Consider the following 15,645-nt stretch of genomic DNA (forward strand, 5'->3'; position numbering starts at 1 on the left):
CGACCCCAACTGGCAACTATTACATGACTAGGAGTTTCCCAAACCTCAGAAACCACTGGACTCAAAATGCCAGGATAAACAGAAAACACATGGAGCCAGCTACTTCACAGTGTTAACGCCTGATGACGGAGATCTTACGTTACAGAGAAAACACTGGAAATCCACATACATCTAGCCACATGTGTAATGTGAGGATTCTCTGTAATCATCCAAAGCAAATAATGGTGGCTGCGTGCAAGTGTGAATCTGCCGTCTCTACTGCCTGATGGCCGATGCAAAGGGATTTTTAAATCAACAAGCAACTTGTTCAATAAAATGTGTCCTTAATGATGATTTGAGGCAGATAAGCCATCTTCTCTCCAGCCATTGAAGCACAATGCAGCTGTTTATTGTTGATAACAGAAACAATAGAACAAGTATACTGGGATACCAGTGAGGGCATTTTTAATTGGCCTCAACATGCTCCTCTCACATGATGCAAATTCATGTGACATGTCACATGCAAAGAAGTTGGTCAGTATTTTTACATCATACATTTCCTGTTGGTTTCAGGCAAATTGGAGATAATTAGTTAATTATACATAATCATATCCACCATCAGTGTTACAGCAAAGGATCTTCCAGTTGTGTGATGATCCTATTGACTTATTGAAACTCTTATTTGGTGTCAATGTTTTTTGTTTTTTTAAATGCAGAAAGTGTCAGTGGAGGCAGTTGGGCCTAGTTTGTACTTTGCATAAGAGTCTGATAAAGCTGCACTCTGACTCATGGACCTGAGGTGAAAGGTTTAATTTGTGAGTTTAGTCAAATCCCAGTTAAAGATCAATGGAAATAAAAGGCTGAAAAAGTCATTCAAATCAGACATACCTGAAGAATATCAGTGTGAAAAACAGTAGTTGAGACATCCAGTATAATGGTAGACAAGCCCAGCAGTGACATACAAATGAGTGAAGATCTTGATATCAAGTCGTCCATTTAATAAAATATATTTGCAAGCAAAATACACGGACATTTCTGTGTTAGCACTCAGGTGTTTCTCAGCTAAATGGGATTACAATGATTCAAGCCATCATGTCTTTTGCTGCAACTGTACCACTAACACGTTAACTTCTCAGCCAGACCTGACAGATTTTAAATATCCATGATTTAGATTATTACAGCTGCAGAAACCTAAAAAGTCAATCTCAATGTCTACTTTTTTTTTTTTTTTATTGGTTGTACAGTCATACATCCGGTCTCGTCTGCCACATAGTTATTAAAATATAATTCAAGCTGCTACGTAGCATTGCCTTGCCAATGGTACAAAAGGAAAACATTAACCCAAAGTGGAATGGCTACACAAGGGAGCAAAACAACGTTCTTTCCTTGAACTCATCAGTGACAATGTTTAGTACATAAGCATCATCTATGGGCTGTTACAGTAGCAAGAAAGAAGCATAAGATAAGCAGTCTATTAATCTTTTTCAAAACTATTATAGGCTTAAAAAAGGGATTCACTAACCACAGAAAAAGAAACCAAAAAATAAAAATATTCAAAATATTTCATTTTTCTTATCTTGAAGTGGCCGTGATTAATGGCAGTATCATCTTCCCTTAAGGTTGCCCCTTAGTTTTTAATGTTTCAGTGACCTTTAACTTGAGCCTAGCAGTTTTCTGTCCAAACTGAGAGGTACATGAAGCTCTTCAGTGAGGATATTGAACATTGATTGGAATAATGGCCACAAAAAAAAAAACACCACATAATGAGTCCACTACTATCTACGTACAACTTTAACCCAATGACACACAGGTGTATAACAAGTTAAACAACAAAAGGCTTGAGAAAAAAAGATCAAAAATCGTAACGTAAAATTACATGCACAGTCTTGATTTATGGAAGAGTGGTGTTAAAAACATTTAGTGGACTATTTTCCAGAAGAGATTTCGTCGTGTAGATAATGTAACGTTGCTGATTTTTACCATATAAACAGAGCTACTGAACACTATAGGCAACAATGATAGGGCTAAAGATACTCCTGTCAATTACAGCCACCCCAACTCCAAAGTACTGAAATATGCTTTTTTTTTGGTAGGCAAATTCTTATTAAAAATTGTTTTCACTCATCCAAGTCTTTATCAATACAGGATTAAAAAGCAAATCTTAAATTACAACAGTGATGTTTCTGTTTAGGATTTAAGTGTTTGTAATCCTAAACTCCAAGAATTAAAATAAAGGTGTGATTTGTGTGTTTACAGGTTCAGCCCTCACATCCATCACCGGTCCATCATGCTGAGGATCATCTCCGGGGTCAGATCACCGTTGGGCGGGGCCTCCTGTGCCGCCCCCTCTTCCTGGGACAACTCCTCCATCTGAATGGTCGACGTCCCTCCACCGACCACCACCTCCTCTGTATCATCATCGTTGCCGTCCTCCTGGTCATCTTGATCGGCTCCAACTTCCTTCTTCACAATTATGTCATCCACCTCTCCGGTCACCTCGTCCTCCACACGGATGATAGCAGCTGCTGCTAAGAGAGTTTCAGGTCAGATTTAGTTTTAGCAATCCATTAGAGCGACTGAGTCTACTGACACAGAAAGAGCCAAAAGATTTGTAGTCTGTCACTTACTGTCTGGTTTGCTCTTTGGAGGGCGTCCACGTTTCCTCTTCACTGGTGGCTCCACAGGGGCTGGGATAGGGATGACTGGTGGGGCCTGTTCTACCTCAATCTCACTTAACTCCTCTTCCTCCCCTGCCTCGTCCAATTCAGCCTCTGCACATAAAGTAAAGACATAAAGCAAATATTGACACAGGCATATTTGCTGACAATCCGGCTCAATATAATAACCACCACTGCAATATGTACAATATATACGACACACATATGTAGATACTGGATTCTACAAAATGTGTTCAAATACCAAGTGATAAAAGACAATTAATTCTACAGAAAAAACTGATGAAAAAAAAATAAAATAAATATATATATATAAATAAATTAAAGTACAGTGAATCTAGATTTCAATCCCTAACCATTTAAAATGAGCAGCATATTATTTTTCAGTGTTGCTAGTTAAATGTCTGCCTGTTAAAAACTGCCGAATTGCTAAGAGGTTGGGTTTTATGTGCTAACCTCTAATGATCCTGTACAATCTGCAGTAACCAAAACTGAATTATGTCGTACGGGCTGTGAGGATTCCTGTAGACCAAATCAATATCCTGCTGAACATTTTAAGGCTGATTTGGAGTTGGAGCTAATAAATGCTGCTTTTACTCAAACTAATGAAACACAGAAAAGAGAAGCCGTAGGAGGAGATGGTGTTTATGACCACTGAACCAATTGAGGCCGATGGAGGAAGTTTTCTGTGCCTGTGTAACCCTGAGAGACCCGGACGAGCATGCTACCAAGTGGACCAATCACAGTCTGTCACCTTGAACTGGTTACATTTTTACGGAGGTACATAGGGTTACTATGTCATACTTACAGCGTACAGTAAACACAGTATAAATCGTCCTTTAGGAAAAAAATCTATTAAAACAAATTGGTTTCAACCCAAACTATTTAAGATAAGATATTCCTTTAATAGTCCCACAATGGTATTTACAGATGATTAAATTATAAACGGGCTCTTTTGACCCATTTTGATCAAATTGTATATTGTGGTGTCAAACAGATTGAGTAAACACAGACATAAAGCGTATGTGTACAATACCTGTGTCCTCATCATCATTTCTGGCCTGCATCTTCCTCTTCCTCCCCCGGCGGCCCTTTTTGGGTGCGGGAGTTCCATTTTCTTCGTCTTCACCAACTTCACCCGTGCAGTTGTCGGTATGACGCAGCATGGTGTTCTGTGGAGCGCAGACATAACCATTACAAACCAAGTTAATAACCACGTCTGGACAGACTAACATAAGCAGTGAAGACTGCAACCACTGTTACAGACGCAGAGTCGTAAAAAAAAAAATGTTGCGTGTGGTGAAACTCAGTCCTACCCTGCGGGTGAAGGTCTTGCTACACTTGCTGCAGACGAAGGCAGTGGGGACAAAGTTGGGATCGTGGTAGCGCTTGAAGTGCATGTCCAGAAGCTGCTTCTGCCGGAATGTTTTCTCACACTGGCTGCAGGCGAACGGCTTCTCCCCAGTGTGTGTACGCTTGTGCATTATCATGTGGCGTTCCTAGGTCAGACAAAAATATGCAATTTAGCATGAAAATAAATAAATGAACACCACGCGCATGCTTCATATTCCTCTGACACACACCTGTCTGCAGCAGTAGTCACACTGTTCACACTTGAAACGCTTCTCATTCTTGTGGGTCTTCTGGTGTTGGATCAGAGCATATCGCTCGTGAAACACAGCATCACAGTAACGACATTTCTTTCCCTTCTCAATAAACGAGTGCTGCTTCCTCAAGTGAACACCTGGAATAGAAACAACAAAGACATTAACATCAGCTTGATGAATTGTGCTTTGGCCTAATGTATGGATAAAGATTAAAAACTGTGCTAAAGCCTTCCAGTTCAATACATACAGATTCTTCAGATTCCTCTCTTTAATGATCACGTTTACATATAGAAATATACCAATGGCAGGGAATAGCAAGTCTAGACAATGTTTACATGATGTGATGGAATATGATTTCTCTTACAATCATCTACATGGACATACTTCAGGGTCTTGGGCTCTAAAGACCCACATTAAAACCAGCCTTTACAGCGCTCATATTATAAAAAGTCTTCTTCTGCTCCCTCTGATCACTTTAATCACAAATTAAAAGTGGCAAAACCCAACATACCAAGGTCACTCTTCCGTGCGATGACAGTATCACAGTGTGGGCAGTGGAACTTTGCCACGTTCTCTGTGTGTTTCTGCAGAATATGCATCTTCATGGTGCCGCTCTGTGTGAAACGGGCATGGCAGATGTAGCACTCGTACGGCTTTTCACCTGCATCAAAAGGAGGAGAGAATTTAGTAAGGTACTGTTCTAAACATTAGGGTTAACCATCTTTTGGCCAGTAGGTGGTGCGAGTAAGTTACCTGAATGTGTCCTCATGTGTCTCTTCAGCTTGTAAGTGTCTCTGCTAGCATAGCTGCACAGACTGCACTGGAAGGGACGCTCCCCTGTGTGAGAGCGGATGTGTCTTTTCAGCTTGCTTACCTAGAAAAAGAGACATAAGCATTAAAATAAGAACTTGCCCCAAGGTGTGTGTATAGGGAGGAGAATTACAGATTGTGAGATGTGATTACTTGCCTCGACACTGCAGTAGTCGCACATGGAGCACTTGAAGGGCTTCTCGTGTGTGTGTTTGTAGCGACGGTGACGCACCAACTCACCGCTGGTCACAAATGCCATGTCACAATCTGTGCATTTATGTGGCCGAGTGCCTAAAGAAATGGAAGAAAGTGACAATGGAGGATCACCACAGAGGTATAATAAAGTACTCTGTGTCATGTTACAAACAATACCAAAATGGTTTAAAATCATTATGAATCAAGTATTAATTCTGCGTTACCTGTGTGTGTATTGAGATGGTTTCTCAGCAGTGTGACTGTCCTAAAGGCCCGACCACACAAGTGACATTTATGTGGTCTCTCGTCTGTGTGGCTCTTCATGTGTCGGTCCAGGTTGGAGCGCCTTGGACAGGTGTAGCTACACAGCTCACACTGGAAAGTCTTCTTTACACCTGGACACAAAAAGGGGACATTTATTCATTTAAAAATCAGCTTTTAGGGTTGTAAAGAGGAACTTCACCTGGCCATAAATGTGTCCCCGTCACCATCATGTCTAGGAGTCAAGTCTAACCTTTTTTCTTGATCTTGGTGGGCTTCGGTGGCTTCATGTTGCCCACAACCTTCTCAGCATTAACCTCCGACAGCAGCCCCTCCTGCTGTTCTTCTTCAAAGTCGTACACAGAAACATCCATGTCACGATCGCCCTCCCCGTAGCGCAGGCGGCTCTTCTTTCCTTTCTTTCCTTTGCGCAGAGTGGTGATGGGCTGGTAGTCTGGGTCCTTGGACCATTCTGGGTCCTCTTGCTGAGATACAGGGGGCTCTACGTCTGGTTCCTCTCCCTCCTCTGCCCTCGTCCCTTGAAGCTCTTCGTGGGCTGCTTGGAGCTCCTCCTGCTCTACAGTCTCTACCTCACCGTTGGCGCCCACTTTTACCACCTAAAAAGAAAACATTACAAATTCAACCTATTGTGATCAGACCCTTCTCAACAAAAGGAGCTCACCGCGTTTGCCAAGTGGAGGACATGACTAAAACAACTGGTTACAAAGCAGCCCAGAGTCGTTATTCACCTGAAAGCCTTCGGGCAAGGGAAGAGTGTGACAGATAACCGGCTCTGCGTCCTTGTTAGCCGATGATGCATCAACATAGGTGGCCTGGAGCCCCTCTACAGTTGCGGTTGTGACAGGTACCTGCACCAGCTGAAGCTGACCAAGACCTAATGCAGCTCCTGCCTGCTCCTCCATATTCACCACCTACACAGAGGAGGGAGGAGAACCCTTTCAACTTGATCTTGAAGTGACAAAATGTTTTTTTCCAATACAGCCATTTTACTTTACAAACATTTGCTCAACCTGTGTTAAACAAACACAAACCTGGAGTGTGATGATCTGACCCTCATCTCCACCAGTAACTGTCACTGTGCCGCCACCCTCCAACACCTCCGTCTTCATTTGCAGCAGAGTCGGGTCGAGAGCGTCCATCACCATCATCTCCATGTTACCAGTCACCTCCCCCTGTTGGGCGATGGGTGCCCCTTGCATCAAGGCCTCTCCGCCTTCTGGCAGGAGCTTTCCATCAGCTGCAGTGGTCTCCATGGAAACAACCTCGCCCTCCATGGCGACAGGTCAACCAACGTCCTTAATAGAGAAGACATTTATCAAACACTGTTTTAAGTTTTAAGAACAGAAATACACAGCTGAAAATGTGTTTGCACAAAGAACAAGAACCAGAGAAATTTGTATTTACTTATTGATTAATTTTATTCACCGTTTCAAAATTAATTGCCAGGACTTATTCGCTCAACTCAATTAGACCTAAACTCATAATTTCTGAACCAGCTCTTGAAAATGTTTTGCGCTGTGACAACATTAGAGTCGTTGATACACGTGCACACAAGTATCAATGACTAAACGGTCACTAGGCCTTAGCCTTCTTTTTACTGTAAACATGTTATGGTGGACCAGCACGGGGCATTTTCTTGCCCACATTAAAAGTGGGGCATGGTAAACCAATGAATTATTAATCTTACAAACTTCCCATGTTTTCCTCACATGCCCCCTGTAGTATCAAGCCATTATTTGCTGGGATTTTGAGACATCCTATGTTGAAACAGCTGCCACCCCAATACAACAGGGGTGAAGAGAATTACCAAACTACCAAAAATGCTCAACACAAATACACAACATCTCCACAGACAATGTCGACTGTCTGCTGCGAGGGGATTATCCTGATTAACCAGGAAATTAAGTAGTTGGGTTTTTAAAAATGTAGTGAGCTCAACAAATGAGACTGCACTTCCTTTCACTCCTGTTGGGGTGGTAGTAGTCTATACACTGTAGGTGTTTCTGAAATCCCAGAAAGGCCCAGGGTGTTTGTCATTTTGAGTGATTAGTTTTGCATTTAGTGACTTAATCAACTTTGTATGCATCCCTTACAATTAGTGCGCATCTAATAAACCCTCCAACTACAAGTCCTTACAGTGTGAATGATCAAATCTTTAATTTACCTGTCCATATACGTAGTAGCGTTAAAGTTAAAACAAGTGATTGCTGGCTGCAGTAGTAGAAAACTGGGTCAAACTTCATTGTACTTTTATGTTATATACAAGCCAAACAGATAATGTCTCTCCACCACAGCATTTTATATAAAGCACGTCCCACGATGCACCAAAGGGAGTACAATTAGCCTGGTTTACAGTGAGTTTTATATAAAATATCTAACTACACATCTGAGAAAGCCAGTAGCGCTGAGTACGAGTCAGATGAAGTAGTACCTGGAGATTAGTGTGAACTGTGAGTTGCGAAGAAGCAACCCGTGAGTTTATCACACATTATACCACTATAGTATTGCCTAAAAGTGGGGGAAACTTTTGCAAAGTGTCCATGAAGAGCTTCCTGTGCTGACTAGATATTGATGAGTTGCCTCTGTTTCCCCAGTTAAAGCGATCACAATCAGTCGATCAATCAATCACATAGTCCGTCGGTCGACAGTTTTAAGAACACACAATGAACAACATGTTTCTAGTTCACAGTCTATCGGTCAAACATTACACACGGGTAAAACGAAACAAACTACTTAAAACACCAACTCGTGTTAGTTAACTCGGGAGGCGCGAGTACGTCTGAAAACAGGAAACAAAGGGCACGATAAGATGGACGACAGGCCTGAACTAACTTAAAACAGAAATACTCAGAAACACAGCCATCCCTCTGCAAATACCACAAAATATCAGCCACAGAGCACCAAAACGCTCAACTGTGACCGGTAGTTACAGTTTATAGACGGATTTAGTGCATTTTGGACAACGATAGAGGGAGACAAACACCCCCCGCCAGCCGCCTGCCCGGTAAGCCCTACCGTGACACCTAGAGGCCGACGACGGCTCCTACAAAAACGTTTCCGTGTTTGGAGGCAAAGTAACCGCTTCACTCACTCCCGGCTGCTTCTTTTCCTCGTTATATTCACTTGGATGCTGTGTGTCTGCGGTGGCTCCCTCCAGTCCCGCTGTGGCCGTCCGGACCTGCTGAGCGCCGGACTAATAATTTTCTCCCGCTTTGGAAGAGTGGGCCTTACACAAAATGGCGGGCCTCAAGAGCTAACGCGCCTGCGCAAACCGAAGCTGCCGGGGGAGTAAAGGGGAGTAAAGGGGAGTGGTCGGGTGGCGGCTGTGGGTGATGGGCGCCAGATTTGAATTCAGGCGTGGGCGTGGCGTCCTCAAACATGTCGAGGGTGATCGATAGAGCTGAGTGATTGCTGATTAGGTTTCTGATGAGAAGTGCAGATTAGTTTTTGCCCGAGAGTGACTTCTGCACCTGCAGCCAGTTGTAGCCATGGTGGAAAAAGAGGCGACAAGGAACATTTTGTGAATCAAAGTAGTTCATACAGGCAGTCACAAGAGGGCAGTGTGGGTGTTGTAGGTGTAGGGCGGGCCTCACAACACACAGATAGTCGTGATTGTATCACCCTCAAGGGGTTTTATATAATTGTGTCACAGTGTAGATTGAAGGTGAGATGTTTATATCCAAATAATGACCTGTGTTAGTGATGTTGGGTTGATAAACAGCAGTTTCAAAAAGTGTAATCTGTCCAAACAGCCAGATTATACTTCTGGGCACTTTTTTATGGCACTTCCTGGTCACAGATTTACTGTTTGGTAACATGATTAAACATGTTTAATTAGGAAAAAGCTACACAAAACTGAATCAATGTGGGACACAGGTTTGTTTGTTTGTTTGTTTGTTTATTAAGATCCCCATTAGCTTCTGTATAACAGTCGCTATTCTTCCTCAGGTCCACACAGTTTACATACTAAATTCACATTACTCATCACAATACACTGACACAACACATCGTAACGCACATATACTGTAGATTAAACAATAACAATTAAAGCACTCTATAGACAAACAAAACAAAAAGACTGGCTCTGAATGAATTCATCATATATTAACAAAAATGTCCTTATGATCTAACAGATAAGTATCAACATTTCACCAGATTGACCATGCTTCAAGTCTTGCACATCATTCCCCTATCTTACAATTTTATTTAACCTTTTGTCATCTTATCAGTCAACAAAAACACAATTCACAGGGATACATGAGCATCTTTACAAGCATAGGCAAGATTTAATAAAGATAAAAGACAAGCTTCATAAAACCAGTGTGATCTAACTTGAGAATTACATTCATAAACATAAACATTTTTGCTTTCGGTATCAATAACCTACTGTGGATCTATTCTTCTCCACCCTAGTGCTAAATTAGCTGATGTCATGTTACTCCACATGGAAAACCTGGGTTGGGTTCATAAGTGGAAAGTTTTGTAGGTTGTTATGTTGTGTTCAGGGGTTAACCGCTCATAACAACCTCCCAACAGTCCTAACGTTGCCTTGAAATATGTAAATACTACATAGAGAATGGAAAATAAAGTGCTTCAAACCATCAGCTTTCCTGGTTTGAATATCAAATATTCAACCAGGAAACACAATTCCCATGAAACTTGCAACACAAGATCTCAGAGAAAAGATTCATAGAAATCGGTGCTTGTGGGTGTGTGCCTGTGACTTATTTTTCAGTTTCTGAGCAGGTCGTACGGCTCATTATCAAGGTCTCTAACAACCCTTATTCAGGACAGTCTCCTCTAGTATTGGTGAGACACGTTGCTTTGAAATTTATAGGAATACCAGGGTGTGTATTTGTACACTCAAAGAATATTAAAGAATCTACCAGCCCAGCCTGTCACTTTCAGCATTTCAGAGCATCTTTTCCGCATATAAAATAAATTATTAATTTGTTACATAACCAATAGAACATTTTGTTCATTTCAGCTATTTCCACCGCAGTATATATTCATATTATGCACTTGTCAAAAGCTGGGATGCATGGATGAAACAAATGTGAGCGTGGTCACTTTATTCCTCTCTCTCTCTGCCTCTTCTTATTTTATCATCATCTTTTTCTCATGGTTCTCCTCTTGGAGGGGAGAGAGGGGGGAGCAGAGAAAGGCGAGGTTCTGTTGTCAAATCTGTCAGTCTCGCCAGCCTGGCCCCTCCTACCTCAGTGGAGGCATTACATACTGCTGGTGCTGGTGCTCTTAGCAACCGTGCCTCAGCAACAGAGCCACGGCAACAGAGCTCCACGGCAACAGCGTGCCGTGTCTCCCCAATGGAGCTGCCATTGGGCGGACCAGCGCTCAGGCACTACACCCAGAGCAGACCGAGACCTCACCGACAAAAACTGAACTATCGTCCCAGCAGACCGCAGGTACTGTGAAGGAGGATCAGAGAGGTTTTGTAAAAATGGAGTGTGAAGGAAAAGGTGGTGTGTGTGTGTGTGTGTGAGGAGAGAAAATGGAAGGGAGAGGAGAGAGGAGAGATGTAATAGGGTACAGAGGGGAGAGGCAGGGGGAAGGGAAGGACGGAGGGGGAGTGCTGTAAAAGATGCCTGGTCCCTGCTTGAATAAGGCAGTCCCATTGTACTGGTCACCGGCTGTTTGGAGAAGCCACACTTGGTATTAGACTGAATGTCTTCTCTTGATCTCGCTTTAAAAAAACAACCTTGTGGCATTTGTATTTTTTCCACAGGATTGTATCAAAATCTAGTGATCATCTCCATTTTCCACTGAGCTGATCATGTTGTCACAGAGCTATTAGGCTGTAGACATATAGTCACTCCCTTGGAGCCAATGGCCAGGGAGACAAAATTCACGAAATTCCCCTGACAGCAGATCATGTAACGGTGACTTCTGCTAAATTTGTGTTCTGCAGTCAACCTCCTGGCTTTTATTGCTACTTGTGGGCACAGATGTTAATATGATCAGGATGATGCAACGCTGTACAGCTGCAATTTCAATATCACATTACCTACATTGGCAAAATGAGTTATCCTGCTTTCATTCTGCATGTAAAATCCAGTGACGCCCCCCCATTGTACGTTACTGAGCAACTGACTCCCAGGAGACTGGTTTGTAGCATGACTGGATGAGATATTCAAACCAAAATATACCTATAGAGGCAGAAGAAACACTAGTGCCAGAGTGTGTGGGTTTTTCAGAGGTGAGGCTTATGTAATGTAAAGTTACGTGTGATGCAAGTTTCTCTTCAACATCAGTTTGTTTGATCTTTGGTGTAAAATGTTTGTGTTTTCTGTGCATGTGTTTGGTAATCAGGAGACAATAATTGAAAGTGACAATGAAGTTCTTGAGCTCATGGGGAGGGTGGATGAAGGAGTTGAAGAGTTCTTTACTAAGAGAGTACTTCCTACTGATACACTGTGAGTATCACCCGCTGCCAAATAAGCAACTTTATAGTTCCTTGATATTGGATCTAGATCCTGACACATACTGCTTTGATAAACTTATACTAAAGACACACTGTATTGGTTTGATATATGATCCCTCTTATAGAAAAAAGCAAGATGAGGAATCTATCACAGTGCACGAAGTGGCTCCTGCCAGCGCTGTCCCTTGTCCACCCCCGACAAAAACACTCAGGAGGAAGCTCGGTGATTTCTTTACTCTCAAAAGGAGACGAGGCCTGAAGTCGGAACCGAGCCAAGAGGGACGTCCCAAAAAGGCCTCCATCGCTGATTTCATCCGCCCGCTCAGGGAGGTCGCCAGAGCTGAGAAAGAAAAGGAAAAGGACCGAGTGAAGGAACATGACAAGGAAAATGAAAAGGAGAAAGCAAAAGAACATCCCAGCGCTCTTACTGGAGAGTCAGCTGTTCAGGAGACACCTGTTTCTGGTGCTCCACCACTGAGGGGAGAAGCGGTGCCTCCCCGCCGAGCTCTCAGAGAGGGGAAGTCCCAGTCTCTCATTTTGCTGTCTGGATCAGCAGCAGGGACTACTAATGCCAGAAACACTGCAAAGGTCAGTGCTGGTAGAGTTTAATTCATACATACATTTAGATCAGTAGATACTTTTTGAAGAGCCCTCATTAATCTGCTGTTCCTGATTTCAGAAACAATTTGAAGGCCAACATAGCTTTGAACAGAAACTCCATCTCATGCTCCAACGCATTGGAGTTTCCAAAGCCCAGCCAGGAGAGACACAGGTATGTGAATGTGGATGTCTGGTGAATTTAGTTACTGTGGGAGTCTTCACATGTGTTTAAATACCTGTTTTATTCTTGTAGAATCAGGAGGGAGAGATGAAAAAAGCAGAATCTGAAGGTATGTCCTTTTATCTATTTGATGTTAATATGATCAAACTCTCTCTGCTCCAGCTTAGTGTTAATGAAGCAAAATTAATCTTTGAAGTTTAGGAATTTGTATCAGAAGAAGAGGCTTTTTGACATGGATCATTTTCCCCATTATAAGGATTTAATAGCTCTTTGGGCTGATAAGACTGTTCTCTATCCACATAATAGTGAATTAATTCCTCTGATAAAATAAGATGTAAATGATCTTTGTGCCTCAGGTACTATCATTGACAGCAAACCTGAGCCACCACCGACTTTCACAAAACCTCGAACGATGTCTGCGTCGTCAGGTAAAACACACACACACAAACATTCACTCGCTCATATGTGTGCAGTATCACAGGCTAAATCATTTACATAAGTTTCTTTCCTTTTTTTTAGACACGAGGCATCAAATTCGCCCAAGTGTGTCAGCACATGAGTCAGCTGGGAAACCCGCTTTGCTTCCAAAGCCAGTTCTCAAGCCGGGTCCACCCCCGACAACATCTGGCCGCAACACACCTGAGAACGAGCTAGCCCAAATACAGGAAGGGGAGACAAACACGCCCACTAAACCGAGTCCAGCTGCAGCTCCGTCTACCCCAGCTGCTCCTGCCCTCACTGACACCACCACCCCTTCTGTACCGACAATCTCAAACTCAGTCTCTGACTCAACCGATTTTACAATTTCCCCTTCAAGTACTGTACTGCCCTCTGACACAGATATATGCACTGACTCTGTTAACCCCGCTGCAGCAGCTACAACACCCACGAATGTTACAGAGCTCGACAACAAACCTATCCACGAAGCTAACGCCACTACCACTGAACAACCCACCGCTACCTTTCTGACAACCCTTACGAGCACCACTACACCCACAGAGCCCCCCGCCACTGTCTCAGTTACTTCCACTTCCATTACTCCAAGCCTCTCTGTCACTTCCAGCTCAACGATAACTACGCCTTCCATTACCACCTCAGAAACCGTTGCTGCTCCCAGCTATGAAAGCCCGGTTTCCACAACATCAACAAATCTGTCAGCTACATCGACTCTCCCAGAGCCGAATGGTATTCTCTCAGTTGATGCTGCTCCTGCTGCAGGTGGTGATGCAGCTATTTCTCTCACCACCGCAGCTTCTTTACCCTCCACCAGCATATCAGATATGTCTACTACCACCAATTCAGTTACTGAAGCTGGTGATGATTCCACTTTAGTTACCTCTGCCAGCTCTCTAACCTTAGTTTCATCAGTCACTAAAACAACATCTCCACCCCCTGATGGCCCTGACGCCCCCATTACCTCTTCTTCCTCTCCGGCCTCTTCTGCCCTTCCTCCCACCAGCTCCACCTCTTCCACCACCACCGCCACTACAAGCCCAACATCCACCGACTGCATGGACTCTACTTCCATCATTACTCACTCAGCCATCCCTAGCCCTTCTGATATCTCTGTACCCTCCACTTCTTCCAGTGAGACAAACCCTACAGACACCACTACCACCACCACCAGTTTAAACCGTGCAGACACCACTTCCACCCCCAGTTCAGCAAACGCAGCTGCGATTAGTTCCCCTCTCTCGACTGACTCAGACCCCCCTGACCCTAACAATATCAGCACTACCCTCACACCAACTAGCTCTGGCCTCCCTGATACTGATAACTCAAGTGCTGCTTCTCACCATTTGACCAGTCCAGCGCCCTCCAATGATAGTCCAGGTCAAAATAACGATGTACAAACACCTTCCGAAGAAAGATCCAGCATAGAGCTTGCGGAGAAGAGCGCAGGTAAGTTTTAAGTAGTATGGAGTAGGTAATGTGTGCTTGCACTAAGGCAAGTATTTGTGATTACTGTGATTTTCTTCTCTCAACAGCAGATGAGGAGCTTGAGACGGTTCAAAAGAGCAAGCAGGCTGAGACAGACGAGAGCAAGAAAGTCATCGATGTTGGGAATGAGAGCGAGAATGAAAAGGGGAAACCAGCTCTGGTCAACAGCGACGTGATGAGGAAAGAAGTGCAGGAGGAAAGTGTGAAACCTGAAGAAGACGCAGTGAAAACAGAAGTGGGAGTGGCTGAAACTGCATCAGGGAAGGAGGGTGAGCTGTATAGCGATGAGGGGGTGACAGGTCAAAAACCAGAAGAAACCAAGTCAGTGGGTGTGAAGTAATTAAAAAATCAACAAATTTATAAACACGGGACCAACTACTGTGACGGGGCAGGAGAGGCCACAGTAAAGGGTAAAGGGGGGCAGATGATCCATGGCACTTCCTACAGGGACCACCACATTAAAGCAGCACACCACAAAGGGTGGGCCACTGGACCAAAGAACTGAGATCCCCTTGGTGTGATGTAATCAACAAATCCAGCAGTGTCTTTGTCCTTTTTTAACTTATGTTTGAATTTTTGCATTGCACGTATGATTATGTACCATAAGACAACTCCTGTGGTAAAATACACCATGTTATAGATGGACCAAAGCAGACATATTACTGACTATTAAACTGGCAATATTGAATTGAATGAGTCCCTGCTTTTTTTGTGTGTGAATACATTATTTCTAACACATTTATGCCTTTTTTGACAAGAAAGAATCCGTAACTCCAAGGGACCGTCTCTGTATTTTTCAAAATTAGTTTTTTTTCTTTAGTTTGTCAGAGTTCGATCATCTTCAGTTTAGTTCTTTTTTTGTTTCAAAATGCTTTAGTTTTAGTTTTACGTCTTTTATTAGTTTCAGTATTTAAGTAGTAGTTTAATGATTATTAT

The 15,645-nt window shown here is 43.2% G+C and overlaps 2 protein-coding genes across 5 annotated transcripts; one reads left to right on the top strand and one right to left on the bottom strand.

Moving 5' to 3' along the window:
• Positions 1-954: 954 nt before the first annotated feature.
• Positions 955-8,804, bottom strand: LOC118320980 (transcriptional repressor CTCF-like). 4 transcript variants are annotated; one of them, XM_035652118.1, is made up of 13 exons: positions 8,640-8,804; positions 6,580-6,843; positions 6,277-6,459; positions 5,781-6,144; positions 5,491-5,661; positions 5,229-5,362; positions 5,015-5,135; positions 4,773-4,922; positions 4,238-4,398; positions 3,971-4,153; positions 3,691-3,826; positions 2,607-2,750; positions 955-2,504 (listed from the first exon to the last, which is right to left on the bottom strand). In XM_035652118.1, exons 2-13 carry the CDS (start codon positions 6,820-6,822, stop codon positions 2,254-2,256), a joined length of 2,241 nt encoding a protein of 746 aa, XP_035508011.1. In that variant the 5' UTR covers positions 6,823-6,843; positions 8,640-8,804; the 3' UTR covers positions 955-2,253. The 4 variants fall into 4 exon arrangements, with proteins under 4 accessions (XP_035508011.1, XP_035508007.1, XP_035508010.1 ...); XM_035652114.1 differs by having other exon boundaries at positions 955-2,507; positions 8,640-8,803; XM_035652117.1 differs by having other exon boundaries at positions 955-2,507; positions 8,672-8,799.
• A 14-nt stretch (positions 8,805-8,818) lies between these two features.
• On the top strand, positions 8,819-15,348 carry LOC118320979 (flocculation protein FLO11-like). Its single transcript, XM_035652113.1, has 7 exons — positions 8,819-11,979; positions 12,113-12,575; positions 12,667-12,759; positions 12,841-12,877; positions 13,125-13,196; positions 13,288-14,670; positions 14,757-15,348. The coding sequence occupies exons 1-7, from the start codon at positions 11,840-11,842 to the stop codon at positions 15,047-15,049; spliced, it is 2,481 nt and encodes an 826-aa protein (XP_035508006.1). The 5' UTR covers positions 8,819-11,839; the 3' UTR covers positions 15,050-15,348.
• The last annotated feature ends 297 nt before the right edge of the window (positions 15,349-15,645 follow it).

This window comes from Morone saxatilis, unplaced genomic scaffold, assembly GCF_004916995.1.
Source record: "Morone saxatilis isolate NCDOM2014 unplaced genomic scaffold, NCSU_SB_2.0 Contig11, whole genome shotgun sequence".
Lineage (NCBI taxonomy): Eukaryota > Metazoa > Chordata > Actinopteri > Moronidae > Morone > Morone saxatilis.

Coding starts and splice junctions, on each gene's coding strand:
- LOC118320979 (XM_035652113.1), top strand. CDS start 11,840: ATGTTTGTGTTTTCTGTGCATGTGTTTGGTAATCAGGAGACAATAATT. Junction 12,576..12,666: donor ATGCCAGAAACACTGCAAAG/GTCAGTGCTGGT, acceptor TCCTGATTTCAG/AAACAATTTGAAGGCCAACA. Junction 12,760..12,840: donor CCCAGCCAGGAGAGACACAG/GTATGTGAATGT, acceptor TTATTCTTGTAG/AATCAGGAGGGAGAGATGAA.
- LOC118320980 (XM_035652114.1), bottom strand. CDS start 6,822: ATGGAGGGCGAGGTTGTTTCCATGGAGACCACTGCAGCTGATGGAAAG. Junction 6,460..6,579: donor GTCAGATCATCACACTCCAG/GTTTGTGTTTGT, acceptor TCCTCTGTGTAG/GTGGTGAATATGGAGGAGCA. Junction 3,827..3,970: donor GCAAGACCTTCACCCGCAGG/GTAGGACTGAGT, acceptor TGCGCTCCACAG/AACACCATGCTGCGTCATAC.